The sequence below is a fragment of the Mytilus californianus genome, unplaced genomic scaffold (genome assembly GCF_021869535.1).
Source record: "Mytilus californianus isolate M0D057914Y unplaced genomic scaffold, xbMytCali1.0.p SCAF_1, whole genome shotgun sequence".
Taxonomy (NCBI): domain Eukaryota; kingdom Metazoa; phylum Mollusca; class Bivalvia; order Mytilida; family Mytilidae; genus Mytilus; species Mytilus californianus.
This window is the reverse complement of record NW_026262581.1, coordinates 8130699-8152869: the sequence shown is the minus strand read 5'-3', so window position 1 is coordinate 8152869 and position 22171 is coordinate 8130699. Positions and strand designations below refer to the sequence as shown.

The 22171-nt window shown below is 32.5% G+C and overlaps 1 protein-coding gene and 1 long non-coding RNA gene across 4 annotated transcripts in view; both read left to right on the top strand.

The window, feature by feature from the left end:
* Window positions 1-22171, top strand: part of LOC127698789 (uncharacterized) — a 68320-nt gene that overhangs the window by 5030 nt on the left and 41119 nt on the right. For both annotated transcript variants that reach the window (XM_052202457.1, XM_052202467.1), the window contains exons 2-4: window positions 3316-3456; window positions 4179-4460; window positions 5567-5690. In XM_052202457.1, coding sequence (XP_052058417.1) covers window positions 3336-3456; window positions 4179-4460; window positions 5567-5690 — 527 coding nt within the window. In that variant the 5' untranslated portion in view covers window positions 3316-3335. The remainder of the gene's footprint in view (window positions 1-3315; window positions 3457-4178; window positions 4461-5566; window positions 5691-22171) is intronic.
* Window positions 6176-22025, top strand: LOC127699064 (uncharacterized). Of its 2 annotated transcripts, XR_007981064.1 has the most exons (4): window positions 6176-6529; window positions 7110-7539; window positions 8483-11212; window positions 17320-22024. It is a non-coding gene; the product is annotated as an uncharacterized LOC127699064 (long non-coding RNA). The 2 variants fall into 2 exon arrangements; XR_007981063.1 differs by lacking the exons at window positions 6176-6529; window positions 7110-7539 and adding an exon at window positions 6536-6819 and having other exon boundaries at window positions 7850-11212; window positions 17320-22025.

The window sequence follows — 22171 nt, the reverse complement described above, 5'->3', positions numbered from 1 at the left end:
AAAAGGGGGTTGAAAAAATGTGTGGGGGGTAGGATTTTTTTTTTCCTTTTTTTTTTCTTTAAAATTTTCCATTTAAAGATGGTTGTTTCAGATTTATATATGAAAGAAAATAATAATGATACGGTTATATATCATGAGGAATTGAAATTTAAAATTATGTATATTGGAAATTTAGGTTACATTGGAAAGTAATAATTGGCTTTGGGGGGGGGGGGGGGGGGGTGGTTATGGCTCTAATGTTAAAGGAATAAGGGGAAAAAGTTAAAAAAACAAGGGTTTCCATTTTAATAGACAAATAATTGAGTAAAGAACATTATTTAAAAGCAGTGTAAGGTTGGTAATTCAAACTCATTTAAATATCTCATCTACACTGCTTTTAAATTATGTAAATTGGAAATTTGCCAATAACTTTATTGTTAATAAATGCCTTGGAAATTTGCCAACAATTTTAGTGTAATAAACTTCATTGGAAATTTGCCAATATAAAATTTTGCTGATGAAGGTTTTTTGTTTACCTTTAGCCTTGACTATGAAGTCATTTTCTATTTTTATAGCCTTATGATGTAGTTGAATTATTTAATACTTTTATGATGTGTTTAAATGGGGTTTTATCATGTTACGGTTGCAAATTTATTATTTTAGTATAATAAACTCCATTTAAAATTTGCCAATAAAAAAAATTTTTGTTTATTTTTAGCTATGATTATGATGTCATTTTCTATTTTACTTTTATGGTTGCAAAGAAATTTTTATTTTTAGATATTACTGTTAAATAATGCTGATTAAGGTTTTTGCTATGTTTAGCCATGACTATGATGTCATTTTCTATTTTAATATCTGTTATGATGTATTTAAATGGGCTTTTATGGTACAAAGGAATTTTATTTTTAGATATTACTATAAAATGTTGCTGATGCTGATTAAGGATTTTGTTTATTTTTAGCCATGACTATGATGTCATTTTCTATTTTAATACCTTTATGATGTAATTTCCATTTTTAGATATTACTGTTAAATGATGCTGATTAAGGGTTTTTTGCTATGTTTAGCCATGACTATGATGTCATTTTCTATTTTAATATCTTTATGATGTATTTAAATGGGCTTTTATGGTTACAAAGGAATTTTATTTTTAGATATTACTTTAAATGTTGCTGATTAAGGAATTTTGTTTATTTTTAGCCATGACTATGATGTCACTTTCTATTTTAATACCTTTATGATGTATTTAAATGGGCTCCCATGTATTTAGATTTTTGATTATTTATACATGTTACCAAATTGGTCCACATTGAACAAAAACGGTCCAAATTTCAACTTTATTACATTACATCAAACATTGAATTCTACATATTCTTTGATATATTGAAATTAACAAACAATTTAGTTTATGGTATTCCACCATAATAGGTAAATTAAATTTTTTCCAGTTCTTACACCACATTCATCCTGTGTCAGAAACCTATGCTGTGTCAAATATTTAATGACAATCCAAAGTCATAGCTGTATCAAGCTTGAATTTTGTGTCCATACTTGCCCCAACTGTTCAGGGTTCGACCTCTGCGGTCGTATCAAGCTGCGCCCCAGCGAAGCATTTTATTTTCTTTTTTTTCCTTTTTTTTTTCTTTTAAAATTTTCCATTTTAAGTTGGTTATTTCTGATTTATATTTAAAAGCAAATAATAATGATATGGTAGGAGATACACACCAAACAGGATGTGTAAATTAATATATAATAAGTATTGTGCAATAGCAAGAAATCTTCAATTGCACAGTATTGCGCAATAGCAAGAAATCTTTAATTGCACAGTATTGCACAATAGCAAGAAATATCCAATAGCACAATATTGCGCAATAGCAAGAAATTGTCAATTGTGCAGTATTGCACAATAGCAAGAAATATTCAATTGCACAGTATTGTGCAAAAGAAGATACTTCGTATAAATTGCTTATTTCTTGACCAATTTCAATGGGGTTTTATTCTTGAATTCTTGTTCTTCTTTAATATGCTGAATCTAACCGTGTATTAAGTTTTTGGATTTTGGGCCCCGTTTTTAAATTGGTCCACATTGATGTCCAAAGGGTCCAAAATTAAACTTTGTTTGATTTCATCAAAAATTGAATTATTGGGGTTCTTTGATATGCCGAATCTAACCGTGTATTTAGATTCTTATTTTTTGGTTCCGTTTTCAAATTGATCTACATTAAGGTCCAAAGGGTCCAAAATTAAACTAAGTTTGATTTTAACAAAAATTGAATTCTTAGGGTTCTTTGATATGCTGAATCTAAACATGTATTTAGATTTTTGATTATGGGCCCAGTTTTCAAGTTGGTCCAAATCAGGGTCCAAAATTAAACTTTGTTTGATTTCAACAAAAATTGAATATATGGGGTTCTTTGATATGCTGAATCTAACCATGTATTTAGATTTTTGATTTTTGGGCCCCGTTATCAACTTTGTCCACATTGAGGTCAAAAGGGTCCAAAATTAAACTTTGATTTCATCAAAAATTGAATTCTTGGGGTTCTTTGATAAGCTTAATCTAACCATGTATTTAGATTTTGGATATTGGACAATAATAGGTGAATGTCCAATTTAAAATTTTTAAGTTCTTAGACCACATTCATTCTGTGTCAGAAACCTATGCTGTGTCAAATATTTAATCACAATCCAAATTCAGAGCTGTATCAAGCTTGAATGTTGTGTCCATACTTGCCCCAACTGTTCATGGTTCGACCTCTGCGGTTATATCAAGCTGCGCCCTGCGGAGTATTTTATTCCCGTTGTTATAACTAAATTTTTTTGCATTGAAAAGTATTTATTTTACTTTAGAAAACATAAAAATGCAAAGGTTATGACAAAAAGGGAAGAACAAAGCACAGAAAGGGAAGAGGGGAGCTGTGTACCTCTCTTTTGGACTATCTAGAAAATTTAATAACTAAATGCCAATCACCATTTATAACTTAGTAACCTCAAGATGAACAAGCTTTAACGGTTTATGCAAAAAATAAAAGCTTTCCTTTCTGCTGCACATTATTTGTAATTTAAAGTGTACTGATTTGGCCAATGTTTTAAAAATGGTGGTTATGTACCAATTGAATTTCCAAATAATCATTAAATATCTTTGGAGGTAATCAGATAATTTGATATGCCTGGTACCCATAGATATATATATATTAAATATCATTATCATTGACTTGGGTTTTTTTTGCATTATTACTAGATACACTGAAGTATTCTATTAATATAGTCTCTGGATAAAGATGGAATTTTTATTTAGTTATAATAATTAGCATTACTTCTTATTTTTTGTAGAACAATCAAGAGGCATTAGGATGAAATCCCTAATATTGGTGCTGTTGATGTTTAACATGACTAACCAGATCAAGTATGAAACATGTGATATAAAGTGTCCACCAAATTTGTGTATGAAGAAAATATGTATTTGTGACGGTGGTAATATATCTTTTAATCATTATGCATTCAGTCACTTAGTCTTTAAAAATAAAAATTACAATAACTGCTGCTCTTCTGTAGCTTTCCAAAGTTTATTTAAGAGAAGAGCTATTTCACCATTTTGAGTTAACCATATGTCATCTTTCTATCAGTTACTGAGTGGTCTTAGTAGTTAAACTACTGTATCACTAACCTGTGAACACTTAGGTCGTGAGTTCGATATGTGGCCATTGCATTTAACTCCATTCTTAATTGACTAAGATTGTCAGTTTTCCTGCCAAAGGTTAGTGGTTCTCTCTTGGCACTCCAGCTTCCTCCACCAATAAATATTGGCCACCATGAAATAGCTATTATGTTGAAAGTGGTGTTTAACACCAAAAATCATCATCTATCAGTCAGAGTCATTCATCATTTGTTCATCAGATATTGCATCCTATTTTCACCTCCTCTAGTAAAATACAGTATTTAATTATGTATGCGAAAAATCTTTTACACAAAAAATCAAATTTAATTTGAGTTTCCATTTGAGAACTTCAAATCTGCTGGACCACTCCTTATAGAATTGAACATAATGTTATTGGACACAGCAGGAAGAGGGGTATTGCTTCAGACTGTACTTACCCTACTAACTGGCAAGAATCAATTTTCAAATAGTCAGCAGAACTTACATGTACAAAACAATGTACTGTACAGTATGGCTAATTTCTCACATTTTTTTTCAGATTGGGATATTTGTAATGTTTATATTTTTAAAGACGAAGTTTTGAATATGACTTGCACTTTAAAGGACAAAGGCATCAACGTTAACTCATCAGATGTATATGTTATTTATGGGAATGGAACTGAAGTATCAAAAAATGAAATGATAGTAATTGATAGTTCTTCATTGAGACTGACAAAACATATGAATTCTATGGAACGTATTGGCCTTTTCAATTTTCTCTGTATGTACGGTAGAGGTGACAACCATAAAATAGTAGCCACTACAGGGGTTACAGTTGATGGTAAGTAAAATGTTCAATATATTGTTTATAAAGTAAATTGAATGATACCAGTAACTTGGGAAACTTTTCCGTTTTTATTTAAGTATATAATATTAATATAAAAATAATAAAAAGCGATTCGATTTAGTTTCACATCAATCAGATACTGAAATAGCCAATTATATCACTTCAAGAAAGCTATTTTTTCACAGTTCTCTATATTATTCTCATCCTTTCTTGTAAATCAGTTACAACTTGCTTAAAAGTGTAAACACATCCAATGTAAAAATTAAAGCTGGTAGGGGACAATGAACTGCATAGGCAATAAATATATACCCTCAGAATGTTTGTTCATATTTAGAGTGATCTGAACCAGGATTTGGAGTTTCTCCATAGCTTTACGAACTTTTCAGATATATACAACAATTTCCCCACCTTTTTTGTGAGTCTATAGAGTCTATACATGCATTGCTCATATAGTTCACGCTTACATGAAATATATTTTACTAAATGATTTTGATTTCATTCCAGTTTAAAAGTAGGAGGGTTAACCTACATATCTAACCATGAATTGAGATATTCCTGTCACAATTACACATCAAGAATATTATCACCATTTAATTTCAAGGTTAAGATACTCTAAGTTTTGTTTATGTCTTCATTTGTCATTATAATCATTCTCATCTAGAAAATGATAATAACACTTCAAACATTTGGTTTATCAGAAGCCCTATTCTTGATTTGTCTTTCTCAGGAACACTCAATCCCAAAAAATTAAAAGCCAGGGATGTATAAATACTTAAACTGCTCCCCATCATATGCCTGACAATGTAGCAGCTTTTTGCCTATTAAGATAAAATTTTAAGACTAATGAGCAAAATCTATGCATATACTTGTGATTAAGATGAAAATAAAAATTCTAAATCAATTGGACACTGGAAACTTTTATCTGTTAAAAGGTTTTCAGGAGGAGTCATGCTATGATGCAGGCCCAAAATCACTGATTCCATTAAAAAAAAATAGCATTTTAATTTGCTCTTATCCACCAACAAGTTATTCATAACATGTCAATAAACAAGAAATTAAGAGATCTAATGTTAATTGATTTTACTCCTACTGTTTTTTAGACCCCCCAGCTCCTATTGAGAATTTTAGTTGTACCATATATAACTGGGACGAAGGAATGATATGTACCTGGGATCTTGGAGTAAGATATAACAACACGCTAACTATTAAAGTTTCCTTGCTCATGTAAGTATATCAAGGATATTCTTTTATCATAGAAATGCACACATTTTGGATTTATTCAAAAACAAATTTTGTATTAGGTAGTGTTTACAATTGTATATTTAGTTGATGTGGAAATGAAAACATCAGAATGAGTTCATTGAGAAATAAGTATATACTCAAGCACTACGATATATAATCTATACAGAACTGGAATATATGTTTTAAACATGTTAAAGTAGTTGCACTTCTATGATTTTTTTGGGGGAAAAAAAAGAGTCAGATAAATCTCATATACTGTTAATTTTTGCAAAACCACTAAACAAAACTAACATCACTTAAATATATTTCAGTGATGTTAGTATTGTTTAGTGGTTTTGCAAAAATCAAATCTCACATTTTAAATTTTGATAGCATTATTAGTTTTCAGCATTTCCTTTTTTCATTGTAATTAATCTCTCTTATATGTCCATTGTTATGGTGCTTTGCTTTTGCGCCAATTGGCATTTCATTTGCTTCAAAAAAATCTTTCATTTGTGCCACAAACCATATTTCATTTTCCCCGAAATAATGCATTTCATGTGCGCAAATGAATAGTATAAATATAGGATCTATATTGAAAAGAAACTTTTAATTATCAATGTTACAACATAGTTTTGATAGCATAAAATAACAGATTCATTATAAATCACATTCATCATCAAACCAAAATGAAAACATTTAACACTGATCTGTTTAATACGATATTGGTATGAAGTTGGCATCGTCGTCCGAAGACACATTGGTTTTTGCACAATAACTTAAGTTTAAGTGAATGGATCTCTATGAAATTTTACCATAAGGTTCAATACCACAAAAGGAAGGTTGGAATTGATTTTCAGGGTTATGGTACAAACAGTTAAGGAATTAGGGGCCAAAAATAAGCATTTTTGTAACTTCCAGACATAACTTGTGTGTTAGTGTATGGATCTCTCTGACATTGTACCACAAGGTTCCATATCACAAATGGAATGCTGGGATTGATTTTGGGGGTAATTGCCTCAAAATTTTAGGAACTAGGGGCCAAAAAAAGGGCAAAAAACAAGCATTTTTCTAGTTTCATGATAATAACTTGTGTGTAAGTATATGGATCTTTATGAAATTGTACTACAATGTTCCATATCACGAAGGGAAAGCTGGAATTGAGTTTAGGGGTAATTGCCCAAAACAATAATAATCCTCCGAAGACACATTGGTTTTTGCACAATAACTTAAGTTTAAGTGAATGGATCTCTATGAAATTTTACCATAAGGTTCAATACCACAAAAGGAAGGTTGGAATTGATTTTGGGGGTTATGGTACAAACAGTTAAGGAATTAGGGGCCAAAAATAAGCATTTTTGTAACTTCCAGACATAACTTGTGTGTTAATTTTACCATAAGGTTCAATACCACAAAAGGAAGGTTGGAATTGATTTTGGGGGTTATGGTACAAACAGTTAAGGAATTAGGGGCCAAAAATAAGCATTTTTGTAACTTCCAGACATAACTTGTGTGTTAGTGTATGGATCTCTCTGACATTGTACCACAAGGTTCCATATCACAAATGGAATGCTGGGATTGATTTTGGGGGTAATTGCCTCAAAATTTTAGGAACTAGGGGCCAAAAAAAAGGGCAAAAAACAAGCATTTTTCTAGTTTCATGATAATAACTTGTGTGTAAGTATATGGATCTTTATGAAATTGTACTACAAGGTTCCATATCACGAAGGGAAAGCTGGAATTGAGTTTAGGGGTAATTGCCCAAAACAATAATAATCCTCAGAAGACACATTGGTTTTTGCACAATAACTTAAGTTTAAGTGAATGGATCTCTATGAAATTTTACCATAAGGTTCAATACCACAAAAGGAGGGTTGGAATTGATTTTGGGGGTTATGGTACAAACAGTTAAGGAATTAGGGGCCAAAAATAAGCATTTTTGTAACTTCCAGACATAACTTGTGTGTTAGTGTATGGATCTCTCTGACATTGTACCACAAGGTTCCATATCACAAATGGAATGCTGGGATTGATTTTGGGGGTAATTGCCTCAAAATTTTAGGAACTAGGGGCCAAAAAAAGGGCAAAAAACAAGCATTTTTCTAGTTTCATGATAATAACTGTGTGTAAGTATATGGATCTTTATGAAATTGTACTACAAGGTTCCATATCACAAAGGGAAAGCTGGAATAGAGTTTAGGGGTAATTGCCCAAAACATGTAGGAATAAGGGGCCAAAAAGGGGCTAAAAATAAGCATTTTTCTAGTTTCCAGACAATAACTTGTGTTCAAGTGTATGGATCTCTCTGAAATTGTACTGCAAGGTACCATACCACAAAGGGAAGGCTGGGATTGATTTTGGGGGTAATTGCCATAAAAATATTAGGAATTAGGGGCCAAAAAGGGGCAAAAAACAAGCCTTTTTATACGTCCGCAAATCGTATATTGGTATGACGTTGTTGTCCGAAGACACATTGGTTTTCGCACTCTAACTTTAGTTTAAGTGAATGGATCCCTATGAAATTTTACCATAAGGTTCAATACCACAAAAGGAAGGTTGGAATTGATTTTGGGGGTTATGGTACCAACAGTTTAGGAATTAGGGGCCAAAAAGGGGCCAAAAATAAGCATTTTTATACGACCGCAAAAAAATTTTTGTGGTCGTATATTGGTATGACGTTGGCGTCGTCGTCGTCCGGCGTCGTCGTCGTCGTCCGGCGTCGTCCGAAGACACTTGGTTTTCGCACTCTTAACTTTAGTTTAAGTGAATGGATCTTTATGAAATTTTACCACAAGGTTCAATACCACAAAAGGAAGGTTGGGATTGATTTTGGGGGTTATGGTAATAACAGTAAAGGAATTAGGGGCCAAAAATAAGCATTTTTGTAACTTCCAGACATAACTTGTGTGTTAGTGTATGGATCTCTCTGACATTGTACCACAAGGTTCCATATCACTAAAGGAATGCTGGGATTGATTTTGGGGGTAATTGCCTCCAAATTTTAGGAATTAGGGGCCAAAAAAGGGGCAAAAAACAAGCATTTTTCTAGTTTCATGACAATAACTTATGTGTAAGTGTATGGATCTTTCTGAAATTGTACTACAAGGTTCCATATCACAAAGGGAAAGCTGGGTTTGAGTTTGGGGGTAATTGCCCTAAACGTTTAGGAATTTGGGGCCAAAAAGGGGCCAAAAAACACATTTTTTTCTAGTTTCCAGACAATAACTTGTGTTCAAGTGTATGGATCTCTCTGAAATTGTACTGCAAGGTACCATACCACAAAGGGAAGGCTGGGATTGAGTTTGGGGGTGATGAATCATAATGGGGGTTCAAAAAATTTTGGGGGGGGATTTATTTTTTTTCCTTTTTTTCTTTTTTTCCTTTTTTGTTTCTTTTAAAATTTTCCATTTTAAGTTGGTTATTTCTGATTTATATTTAAAATCAAATAATAATGATATGGTAGGAGATACACACCAAACAGGATGTGTAAATTATTATATAATAAGTATTGTGCAATAGCAAGAAATTTTCAATTGCACAGTATTGCACAATAGCAAGAAATCTTCAATTGCACAGTATTGCGCAATAGCAAGAAATCTTCAATTGCACAGTATTGCGCAATAGCAAGAAATATCCAATAGCACAATATTGCGCAATAGCAAGAAATTGTCAATTGTACAGTATTGCGCAATAGCAAGAAATATTTAATAGCACAGGATTGTGCAAAAGAAGATACTTCCTATAAATTGCTTATTTCTTGACCAATTTCAATGGGGTTTTATTCTTGATTTCATGGGGTTCTTTAATATGCTGAATCTAACCATGTATTTAGTTTTTGAATTTTAGGCCCCGTTTTTAAATTGGTCCACATTGAGGTCCAAAGGGTCCAAAATTAAACTTTGTTTGATTTCATCAAAAATTGAATTATTGGGGTTCTTTGATATGCCGAATCTAACTGTGTATTTAGATTCTTAAATTTTGGTTCCGTTTTCAAATTGGTCTACATTAAGGTCCAAAGGGTCCAAAATTAAACTTAGTTTGATTTTAACAAAAATTGAATTCTTAGGGTTCTTTGATATGCTGAATCTAAACATGTATTTAGATTTTTTATTATGGGCCCAGTTTTCAAGTTGGTCCAAATCGGGGTCCAAAATTAAACTTTGTTTGATTTCAACAAAAATTGAATATATGGGGTTCTTTGATATGCTGAATCTAACCATGTATTTAGATTTTTGATTTTTGGGCCCCGTTATCAACTTTGTCCACATTGAGGTCAAAAGGGTCCAAAATTAAACTTTGTTTGATTTCATCAAAAATTGAATTATTGGGGTTCTTTGATATGCCGAATCTAACCGTGTATTTAGATTCTTAATTTTTGGTTCCGTTTTCAAATTGGTCTACATTAAGGTCCAAAGGGTCCAAAATTAAACTTAGTTTGATTTTAACAAAAATTGAATTTTTAGGGTTATTTGATATGCTGAATCTAAACATGTATTTAGATTTTTGATTATGGGCCCAGTTTTCAAGTTGGTCCAAATCGGGGTCCAAAATTAAACTTTGTTTGATTTCAACAAAAATTGAATATATGGGGTTCTTTGATATGCTGAATCTAACCATGTATTTAGATTTTTGATTTTTGGGCCCCGTTATCAACTTTGTCCACATTGAGGTCAAAAGGGTCCAAAATTAAACTTTGTTTGATTTCATCAAAAATTGAATTCTTGGGGTTCTTTGATATGCTGAATCTAACCATGTATTTAGATTTTGGATATTGGACCATAATAGGTGAATGTCCAATTTAAAATTTTTAAGTTCTTAGACCACATTCAATCTGTGTTAGAAACCTATGCTGTGTCAAATATTTAATCACAATCCAAATCCAAAGCTGTATCAAGCTTGAATGTTGTGTCCATACTTCCCCCAACTGTTCAGGGTTCGACCTCTGCGGTCGTATCAAGCTGCGCCCTGCGGAGCATTTTATTGTAACTTCCAGACATAACTTGTGTGTTAGTGTATGGATCTCTCTGACATGGTACCACATAGTTCCATATCACAAAGGAAATGCTGGGATTGATTTTGGGGGTAATTGATCGAAATTTTAGGAATTAGGGGCCAAAAAAGGGGCAAAAAACAAGCATTTTTCTAGTTTCATGATAATAACTTGTGTGTAAGTGTATGGATCTTTCTGAAATTGTACTACAAGGTTCCATATCACAAAGGGAAAGCTGGAATTGAGTTTGGGGGTAATTGCCCAAAACGTTTAGGAATAAGGGGCCAAAAAGGGACCAAAAATAAGCATTTTTCTAATTTCCAGACAATAACTTGTGTTCAAGTGTATGGATCTCTCTGAAATTGTACTGTAAGGTACCATACCACAAAGGGTAGGCTGGGATTGATTTTGGGGGTAATTGCCACAATATATTAGGAATTAGGGGCCAAAAAGGGGAAAAAAACAAGCATTTTTCTAGTTTCATAACAATAACTTGTGTGTAAGAATATGGATCTTTATGAAATTGTACTACAAGGTTCCATATCACAAACATACTTGCCAATCTCTGACAATGAGAAATCATGTCACGACATGACAAGACATGTCAAAAAGTGTGTGAAAAACGAGTGACGTAGATGCAGACTTTTTAATATGAACAATGTTCATAATTTCACATTATATGCAAATTTGTTAATATAAAAAACAATATTCAACTGTAAACTTTTATTGTATTCAACAGTGGTCTGTTTTGCTGCTTTTAAAGCAACACCACTAGGCACATATTCAAAACACCTGCTGGTTTTGTTACATTTACTTGATAACAAGGCACACAATATATCATTGTCGAGTTCTGATCAGAATTCAGTGTAAATTTCTTTATAATTGAAAATGATCTCTCACAGTCAGAATTGATATTTGGCTGAACTAAAATAGCTTCATGAAGCTTTGAAAGAGTGTCATAATGTTTTTTTGCCATCTAAAATATCTATGATCTCTGCCATTGCTCCCAACAAACTATACAATATATGTTGCTATTGCCTGGTCAAAACTGGGTAGTTCATCAGAAGACAGCTAATACTTTGAGAACTGATCCAACAGTTCCGTGATATTTCCATCCCCAATGGCCTGTGGAAATCTGTTGGCTACATTTGAAACTGAAAAAGAAAAATATTTTATAATTGTTAAATGCTTAATCAAATAGCTATGTATTTTAGTTCTCCTCTCATATGTATTGTTATGATTGCAACATAGAGTGCACAATGTGTTACTCATCCCTCGATGATTTAAACTCGAACTCCCAAATATAATTTATAAATCTTGAATCTTGGTACGTAGACATCGTTTTTGCTTAGAAATTGGCTCTTTAGACGACGGTACAGGTCCTGAAAGCTATCTCTTTCTATGGACATTTCACCTAAGTGAATTTGAAAGAAAGAAAGTCCCAAAATCGTAAAAACTAATCACAAACTACTTACCTTAAGAGCCTTTGCTGTTCGTCCATTAGAAAAATAAACAATGGCCACCAAACAATTACTTCGAAATTTCGGTATTTATCGTGTTATAATGAAAAAACCAGAGAATCGCGATATCACTAACAACCAAAAAAATCAAAACAACGAAAAAGCGTGTAATTGTGTGTAAAGTGGTGAAAAGCGTGTACACGCCATGTGATAAAATCCTCGTGTGTAAACCATTGAAAAAGCTTGTATTACACGCGAATATCATGTCAGTTGGCAACTATGATCACAAAGGGAAAGCTGGGTTTGAGTTTGGGGGTAATTGCCTTAAACGTTTTGGAATTTGGGGCCAAAAAGGGGCCTAAAAACAAGCATTTTTCTAGTTTCCAGACAAAAACTTGTGTTCAAGTGTATGGATCTCTCTGAAATTGTACTGCAAGGTACCATACCACAAAGGAAAGGTTGGGATTCAGTTTGGGGGTGATGAATCATAAGGGGGTTCAAAAAATTTGGGGGAGTGATTTTTTTTTCCTTTTTCTCATCACTTGGCGTCCGTCTGTCGTCGTTAGCTTTTTACAAAAATCTTCTCCTCTGAAACCACTGGGCCAAATTTAACCAAACTTGGCCACAATCATCATTAGGGTATCTAATTTTAAAAATGTGTCCAATGACCCCGCCAACCAACCAAGATGGCCACCATGGCTAAAAATAGAACATAGGGGTAAAATGTAGATTTTGGCTTATATCTCTGAAACTAAAGCATTTAGAGTAAATCTGACAAAGGGTAAAACTGATTATCAGGTCAAGATCTATCTGCTCTGAAATTTTCAGACAAATCTGACAACCTGTTGTTGGGTTGCTGCCCCTGAATTGGTAATTTTAGGGAAATTTTGCAGTTTTTAGTTATTATCTTGAATATTATTATAGATAGAGATAAACTGTAAACAGCAATAATGTTCAGCAAAGTAAGATCTACAAATAAGTCGTCATGACCAAAATTGTCAGTCGACCCCTTTAGCAGTTATTGCCCTTTATAGTCTATTTTTAACAATTTTTTATACGACCGCAAAAAAATTTTGAGGTCGTATATTGGTATGACGTTGGCGTCGTCGTCGTCGTCGTCGTCGTCGTCGTCGTCGTCGTCCGGCGTCGTCGTCCGAATACACAATGGTTTTCGCACTCTAACTTTAGTTTAAGTGAATGGATCTCTATGAAATTTCACCATAAGGTTCAATACCACAATAGGAAGGTGGGGATTGATTTTGGGGGTTATGGTACCAACAGTTAAGGAATTAGGGGCCAAAAAGGGGCCGAAAATAAGCATGTTTGTAACTTCCAGACATAACTTGTGTGTTAGCATATGGATCTCTTTGACATTGTACCACAAGATTCCATATCACAAAGGGTCAATGCTGGGATTGATTTTGGGGTTAATTGCCTCAAAATTTTAGGAATAAGGGGCCAAAAGGGGGCAAAAAACAAGCATTTTTCTAGTTTCATGACAATAACTTGTGTGTAAGTGTATGGATCTTTCTGAAATTTTACTACAAGGTTCCATTTCACAAAGGGAAAGCTGGAATTGAGTGTTGTGGTAATTGCCCAAAACATTTAGTAATAAGGGGCCTAAAAAGGGGTTTAAAATAAGCATTTTTTAGTTTCTAGACAATAACTTGTGTTCAAGTGTATGGATCTCTCTAAAATTGTATTACAAGGTACCATACCACAAAGGCAAGGCTGTTATTGAGCTTGGTTTGGGGGGAAAGGGGGGTGGGGGTGATGAATCATAAGGGGGGCGGGGGTCAAAAAAGGGGTAATTTTTTTTTTCCCTTTTTTTTTTGTTTAAAATTTACATTTTAAGTTAGTTATTTTTTATCACGAAGAGAAAGTAGGAATTGAGTTTTGGGGTTAATTGCTCAAACATTTATGAATAAGGGGCCAAATATTGGTCAAAAATAAGGATTTTTTTAGTTTGCAACAAAAACTTGTGTTCAAGTGTATGGATCTCTGTGAAATTGTATTGCAATGTACCATACCACAAATTGAAGGTTGTGATTGAGGTGGGGGATGATGAATCAAAAGGGGGTTGAAAAAATGTGTGGGAGGTAGGATTTTTTTTTTCCTTTTTTTTTCTTTAAAATTTTCCATTTAAAGATGGTTGTTTCAGATTTATATATGAAAGAAAATAATAATGATACGGTTATATATCATGAGGAATTGAAATTTAAAATTATGTATATTGGAAATTTAAGTTACATTGGAAAGTAATAATTGGCTTTGGGGGGGGGGGGGAGGGGGGGTGGTTATGGCTCTAATGGTTAAGGAAAAAGGGGGAAAAAGGTTAAAAAACAAGGGTTTCCATTTTAATAGACAAATAATTGAGTAAAGAACATTATTTAAAAGCAGTGTAAGGTTGGTAATTCAAACTCATTTAAATATCTCATCTACACTGCTTTTAAATTATGTAAATTGGAAATTTGCCAATAACTTTATTGTTAATAAATGCATTGGAAATTTGCCAACAATTTTAGTGTAATAAACTTCATTGGAAATTTGCCAATATAAAATTTTGCTGATGAAGGTTTTTTGTTTACCTTTAGCCTTGACTATGAAGTCATTTTCTATTTTTATAGCCTTATGATGTAGTTGAATTTTTTAATACTTTTATGATGTGTTTAAATGGGGTTTTATCATGTTTATGGTTGCAAATTTATTGTTTTAGTATAATAAACTCCATTTAAAATTTGCCAATAAAAAAAATGTTTGTTTATTTTTAGCTATGATTATGATGTCATTTTCTATTTTACTTTTATGGTTGCAAAGAAATTTTTATTTTTAGATATTACTGTTAAATGATGCTGATTAAGGTTTTTGCTATGTTTAGCCATGACTATGATGTCATTTTCTATTTTAATATCTGTTATGATGTATTTAAATGGGCTTTTATGGTTACAAAGGAATTTTATTTTTAGATATTACTATAAAATGTTGCTGATGCTGATTAAGGATTTTGTTTATTTTTAGCCATGACTATGATGTCATTTTCTATTTTAATACCTTTATGATGTAATTTCCATTTTTAGATATTACTGTTAAATGATGCTGATTAAGGGTTTTTAGCTATGTTTAGCCATGACTATGATGTCATTTTCTATTTTAATATCTTTATGATGTATTTAAATGGGCTTTTATGGTTACAAAGGAATTTTATTTTTAGATATTACTTTAAATGTTGCTGATTAAGGATTTTTGTTTATTTTTAGCCATGACTATGATGTCACTTTCTATTTTAATACCTTTATGATGTATTTAAATGGGCTCCCATGTATTTAGATTTTTGATTATTTATACATGTTACCAAATTGGTCCACATTGAACAAAAACGGTCCAAATTTCAACTTTATTACATTACATCAAACATTGAATTCTACATATTCTTTGATATATTGAAATTAACAAACAATTTAGTTTATGGATATTCCACCATAATAGGTAAATTAAATTTTTTCCAGTTCTTACACCACATTCATCCTGTGTCAGAAACCTATGCTGTGTCAAATATTTAATGACAATCCAAAGTCATAGCTGTATCAAGCTTGAATTTTGTGTCCATACTTGCCCCAACTGTTCAGGGTTCGACCTCTGCGGTCGTATCAAGCTGCGCCCCAGCGAAGCATTTTATTGTAAATTTTTGTAATCTTTTACAAAAATCTTCTTCTCTGAAACTACAGAGACAAATTTAACCATACTTGGCCATAATCATTTTTAGGGTATCTAGTTTAAAAAATTTGTCCGATGATCGCGCCTTCCAACCATCATGGCTGGCTTGGTTAAAAATAGAACATAGGGGTAAAATGCAGTTTTTGGTTTATATCACTGAAACGAAAGCATTAGGAGTAAATCTGACATATAGGGTAAAACTGATTATCAGGTCAAGATCTATCTGCCCTGAAATTTTCAGACAAATCTGACAACCTGTTGTTGGGTTGCTGCCCCTGAATTGGTAATTTTAGGGAAATTTTGCAGTTTTTGGTTATTATCTTGAATATTATTATAGATAGAGATAAACTGTAAACAGCAATAATGTTCAGCAAAGTAAGATCTACAAATAAGTCATCATTACCAAAATTGTCAGTCGACCCCTTTAGCAGTTATTGCCCTTTATAGTCTATTTTTAACAATTTTTTGTAAATTTTTGTAATCTTTTACAAAAATCTTCTTCTCTGAAACTACAGAGACAAATTTAACCATACTTGGCCATAATCATTTTTAGGGTATATAGTTTAAAAAATTTGTCAGATGATCGCGCCTTCCAACCATCATGGCCAGCTTGGTTAAAAATAGAACATAGGGGTAAAATGCAGTTTTTTAGTTTATATCACTGAAACGAAAGCATTAGGAGTAAATCTGACATATAGGGTAAAACTGATTATCAGGTCAAGATCTATCTGCCCTGAAATTTTCAGACAAATCTGACAACCTGTTGTTGGGTTGCTGCCCCTGAATTGGTAATTTTAGGGAAATTTTGCAGTTTTTGGTTATTATCTTGAATATTATTATAGATAGAGATAAACTGTAAACAGCAATAATATTCAGCAAAGTAAGATCTACAAATAAGTCGTCATGACCAAAATTGTCAGTCGACCCCTTTAGGAGTTATTGCCCTTTATAGTCTATTTTTAACAATTTTTATACGACCGCAAAAATTGAAAATTTTTTGGTCGTATATTGGTATGACGTTGGCGTCGTCGTCGTCGTCGTCGTCGTCGTCGTCTGGCGTCGTCCGGCGTCGTCCGAAGACACATTGGTTTTCGCACTCTAACTTTAGTTTAAGTGAATGGATCTCCATGAAATTTTACCATAAGGTTCAATACCACGAAAGGAAGGTGGGGATTGATTTTGGGGGTTATGGTACCAACAGTTAAGGAATTAGGGGCCAAAAAGGGGCCAAAAATAAGCATTTTTGTAACTTCCAGACAATAACTTGTGTGTAAGTGTATGGATCTCTCTGACATTGTACCACAAGGTTCCATATCACAAAGGGAAGGCTGTAATTGATTTTGGGGGTAATTGCCTCAAAATTTTAGGAATTAGGGGCCAAAAAAGGGGCAAAAAACAAGCATTTTTCTAGTTTCATGACAATAACTTGTGTGTAAGTGTTTGGATATTTCTGAAATTGTACTACAAGGTTCCATATCACAAAGGGAAAGCTGGAATTGAGTTTGGGGGTAATTGCCCGAAACGTTTAGGAATTGGGGGCCAAAAAGGGGCCAAAAATAAGCATTTTTCTAGTTTCCAGACAATAACTTGTGTTCAAGTGTATGGATCTCTCTGAAATTGTACTGCAAGGTACCATACCACAAAGGGAAGGCTGGGATTGAGTTTGGGGGTGATGAATCATAAGGGGGTTCAAAAAATTTGGTGGGGGGGATTTTTTTTTTTTCTTTTTTTTTCTTTTTTTCCTTTTTTTTTTCTTTTAAAATTTTCCATTTTAAGTTGGTTATTTCTGATTAATATTTAAAAGCAAATAATAATGATATGGTAGGAGATACACACCAAACAGGATGTGTAAATTATTATATAATAAGTATTGTGCAATAGCAAGAAATTTTCAATTGCACAGTATTGCACAATTGCAAGAAATCTTCAATTGCACAGTATTGCGCAATAGCAAGAAATCTTCAATTGCACAGTATTGCGCAATAGCAAGAAATATCCAATAGCACAATATTGCGCAATAGCAAGAAATTGTCAATTGTACAGTATTGCACAATAGCAAGAAATATTCAATTGCACAGTATTGTGCAAAAGAAGATACTTCGTATAAATTGCTTATTTCTTGATCAATTTCAATGGGGTTTTATTCTTGAATTCTTGGGGTTCTTTAATATGCTGAATCTAACCGTGTATTAAGTTTTTGGATTTTGGGCCCCGTTTTTAAATTGGTCCACATTGAGGTCCAAAGGGTCCAAAATTTAACTTTGTTTGATTTCATCAAAAATTGAATTATTGGGGTTCTTTGATATGCCGAATCTAACCGTGTATTTAGATTCTTAATTTTTGGTTCCGTTTTCAAATTGGTCTACATTAAGGTCAAAAGGGTCCAAAATTAAACTTAGTTTGATTTTAACAAAAATTGAATTCTTGGGGTACTTTGATATGCTGAATCTAAACATGTATTTAGATTTTTGATTATGGGCCCAGTTTTCAAGTTGGTCCAAATCGGGGTCCAAAATTAAACTTTGTTTGATTTCAACAAAAATTGAATATATGGGGTTCTTTGATATGCTGAATCTAACCATGTATTTAGATTTTTGATTTTTGGGCCCCGTTATCAACTTTGTCCACATTGAGGTCAAAAGGGTCCAAAATTAAACTTTGTTTGATTTCATCAAAAATTGAATTGTTGGGGTTCTTTGATATGCCAAATCTAACCGTGTATTTAGATTTTTAATTTTGGGTCCTGTTTTTAAATTGGTCTACATTAAGGTCCAAAGGGTCCAAAATTAAACTTAGTTTGATTTTAACAAAAATTGAATTCTTGGGGTTCTTTGATATGCTGAATCTAAACATGTGTTTAGATTTTTGATTATGGGCCCAGTTTTCAAGTTGGTCCAAGTTGGGGTCCAAAATTAAACTTTGTTTGATTTCAACAAAAATTGAATATATGGGGTTCTTTGATATGCTGAATCTAAACATGTATTTAGATTTTAGATTTTTGGCCCAGTTTTCAAGTTGGTCCAAATTGGGGTCCAAAATTAAACTTTGTTTGATTTCAACAAAAATTGAATATATGGGGTTCTTTGATATGCTGAATCTTACCATGTATTTAGATTTTTTATTTGTGGACCCCCTATCAAATTGGTTCATATTGAGGTCAAAAGGGTCCAAAATTAAACTTTGTTTGATTTCATCAAAAATTGAATTATTGGGGTTCTTTGATATGCCAAATCTAACCGTGTATTTAGATTTTTAATTTTGGGTCCTGTTTTTAAATTGGTCTACATTAAGGTCCAAAGGGTCCAAAATTAAACTTAGTTTGATTTTAACAAAAATTGAATTCTTGGGGTTCTTTGATATGCTGAATCTAAACATGTGTTTAGATTTTTGATTATGGGCCCAGTTTTCAAGTTGGTCCAAGTTGGGGTCCAAAATTAAACTTTGTTTGATTTCAACAAAAATTGAATATATGGAGTTCTTTGATATGCTGAATCTAAACATGTATTTAGATTTTAGATTTTTGGCCCAGTTTTCAAGTTGGTCCAAATTGGGGTCCAAAATTAAACTTTGTTTGATTTCAACAAAAATTGAATATATGGGGTTCTTTGATATGCTGAATCTTACCATGTATTTAGATTTTTTATTTGTGGGCCCGCTATCAAATTGGTTCATATTGAGGTCAAAAGGGTCCAAAATTAAACTTTGTTTGATTTCATCAAAAATTGAATTATTGGGGTTCTTTGATATGCCAAATCTAACCGTGTATTAAGATTTTTAATTTTGGGTCCCGTTTTTTAAATTGGTTTACATTAAGGTCCAAAGGGTCCAAAATTAAACTTAGTTTGATTTTAATAAAAATTGAATTTTTGGGGTTCTTTGATATGCTGAATCTAAACATGTGTTTAGATTTTTGATTATGGGACCAGTTTTCAAGTTGGTCCAAGTTGGGGTCCAAATTAAACTTTGTTTGATTTCAACAAAAATTGAATATATGGGGTTCTTTGATATGCTGAATCTAAACATGTATTTAGATTTTAGATTTTTGGCCCAGTTTTCAAGTTGGTCCAAATTGGGGTCCAAAATTTAACTTTGTTTGATTTCAACAAAAATTGAATATATGGGGTTCTTTGATATGCTGAATCTTACCATGTATTTAGGTTTTTTATTTTGTGGGCCCGCTATCAAATTGGTTCATATTGAGGTCAAAAGGGTCCAAAATTAAACTTTGTTTGATTTCATCAAAAATTGAATTATTGGGGTTCTTTGATATGCCAAATCTAACCGTGTATTTAGATTTTTAATTTTGGGTCCTGTTTTTAAATTGGTCTATATTAAGGTCCAAAGGGTCCAAAATTAAACTTAGTTTGATTTTAACAAAAATTGAATTCTTGGGGTTCTTTGATATGCTGAATCTAAACATGTGTTTAGATTTTTGATTATGGGCCCAGTTTTCAAGTTGGTCCAAGTTGGGGTCCAAAATTAAACTTTGTTTGATTTCAACAAAAATTGAATATATGGAGTTCTTTGATATGCTGAATCTAAACATGTATTTAGATTTTAGATTTTTGGCCCAGTTTTCAAGTTGGTCCAAATTGGGGTCCAAAATTAAACTTTGTTTGATTTCAACAAAAATTGAATATATGGGGTTCTTTGATATGCTGAATCTTACCATGTATTTAGATTTTTTATTTGTGGGCCCGCTATCAAATTGGTTCATATTGAGGTCAAAAGGGTCCAAAATTAAACTTTGTTTGATTTCATCAAAAATTGAATTATTGGGGTTCTTTGATATGCCAAATCTAACCGTGTATTAAGATTTTTAATTTTGGGTCCCGTTTTTTAAATTGGTCTACATTAAGGTCCAAAGGGTCCAAAATTAAACTTAGTTTGATTTTAAAAAAAATTGAATTTTTGGGGTTCTTTGATATGCTGAATCTAAACATGTGTTTAGATTTTTGATTATGGGACCAGTTTTCAAGTTGGTCCAAGTTGGGGTCCAAATTAAACTTTGTTTGATTTCAACAAAAATTGAATATATGGGGTTCTTTGATATGCTGAATCTAAACATGTATTTAGATTTTAGATTTTTGGCCCAGTTTTCAAGTTGGTCCAAATTGGGGTCCAAAATTTAACTTTGTTTGATTTCAACAAAAATTGAATATATGGGGTTCTTTGATATGCTGAATCTTACCATGTATTTAGGTTTTTTATTTTGTGGGCCCGCTATCAAATTGGTTCATATTGAGGTCAAAAGGGTCCAAAATTAAACTTTGTTTGATTTCATCAAAAATTGAATTATTGGGGTTCTTTGATATGCCAAATCTAACCGTGTATTTAGATTTTTAATTTTGGGTCCCGTTTTTTAAATTGGTCTACATTAAGGTCCAAAGGGTCCAAAATTAAACTTAGTTTGATTTTAACAAAAATTGAATTCTTGGGGTACTTTGATATGCTGAATCTAAACATGTGTTTAGATTTTTGATTATGGGACCAGTTTTCAAGTTTGTCCAAGTTGGGGTCCAAAATTAAACTTTGTTTGATTTCAACAAAAATTGAATATATGGGGTTCTTTGATATGCTGAATCTAACCATGTATTTTGATTTTGGACATTGGACCATAATAGGTAAATTAAAAAAATTGAAGTTCTTAGACCACATTCTTTCTGTGTCAGAAACCTATGCTGTGTCAAATATTTAATCACAATCCAAATTCAGAGCTGTATCAAGCTTGAATGTTGTGTCCATACTTGCCCCAACTGTTCAGGGTTCGACCTCTGCGGTCGTATCAAGCTGCGCCCAGCGAAGCATTTTATTTGTAAATTTTTGTAATCTTTTACAAAAATCTTCTTCTCTGAAACTACAGAGACAAATTTAACCATACTTGGCCATAATCATTTTTAGGGTATCTAGTTTAAAAAAATTGTCTGATGACCACGCCTTCCACCCATCATGGCCGACTTGGTTAAAAATAGAACATAGGGGTAAAATGCAGTTTTTGGTTTATATCTCTGAAACCAAAGCATTTAGAGCAAATCTGAGAGGTGGCAAAAATGTTCATCAGATTTAGATTTATCTGCCCTGAAATTTTCAGACGAATCCGACAGCCCGTTGTTGGGTTGCTGCCCCTAAGTTAGTAATTTTACAGAAATTTTGCAGTTTTTTGTTATTATCTTAGATACCATTATAATATCTAATAACTAATACTATTAATTATGATTTTAACCTTAATTTACATGATTTCCAAAGCATCAGTTAATACAGGTGAGCGACACAGGCTCTTGAGAGCCTCTAGTTTTCCTGTTTTTTTCTTTAAAATTTTC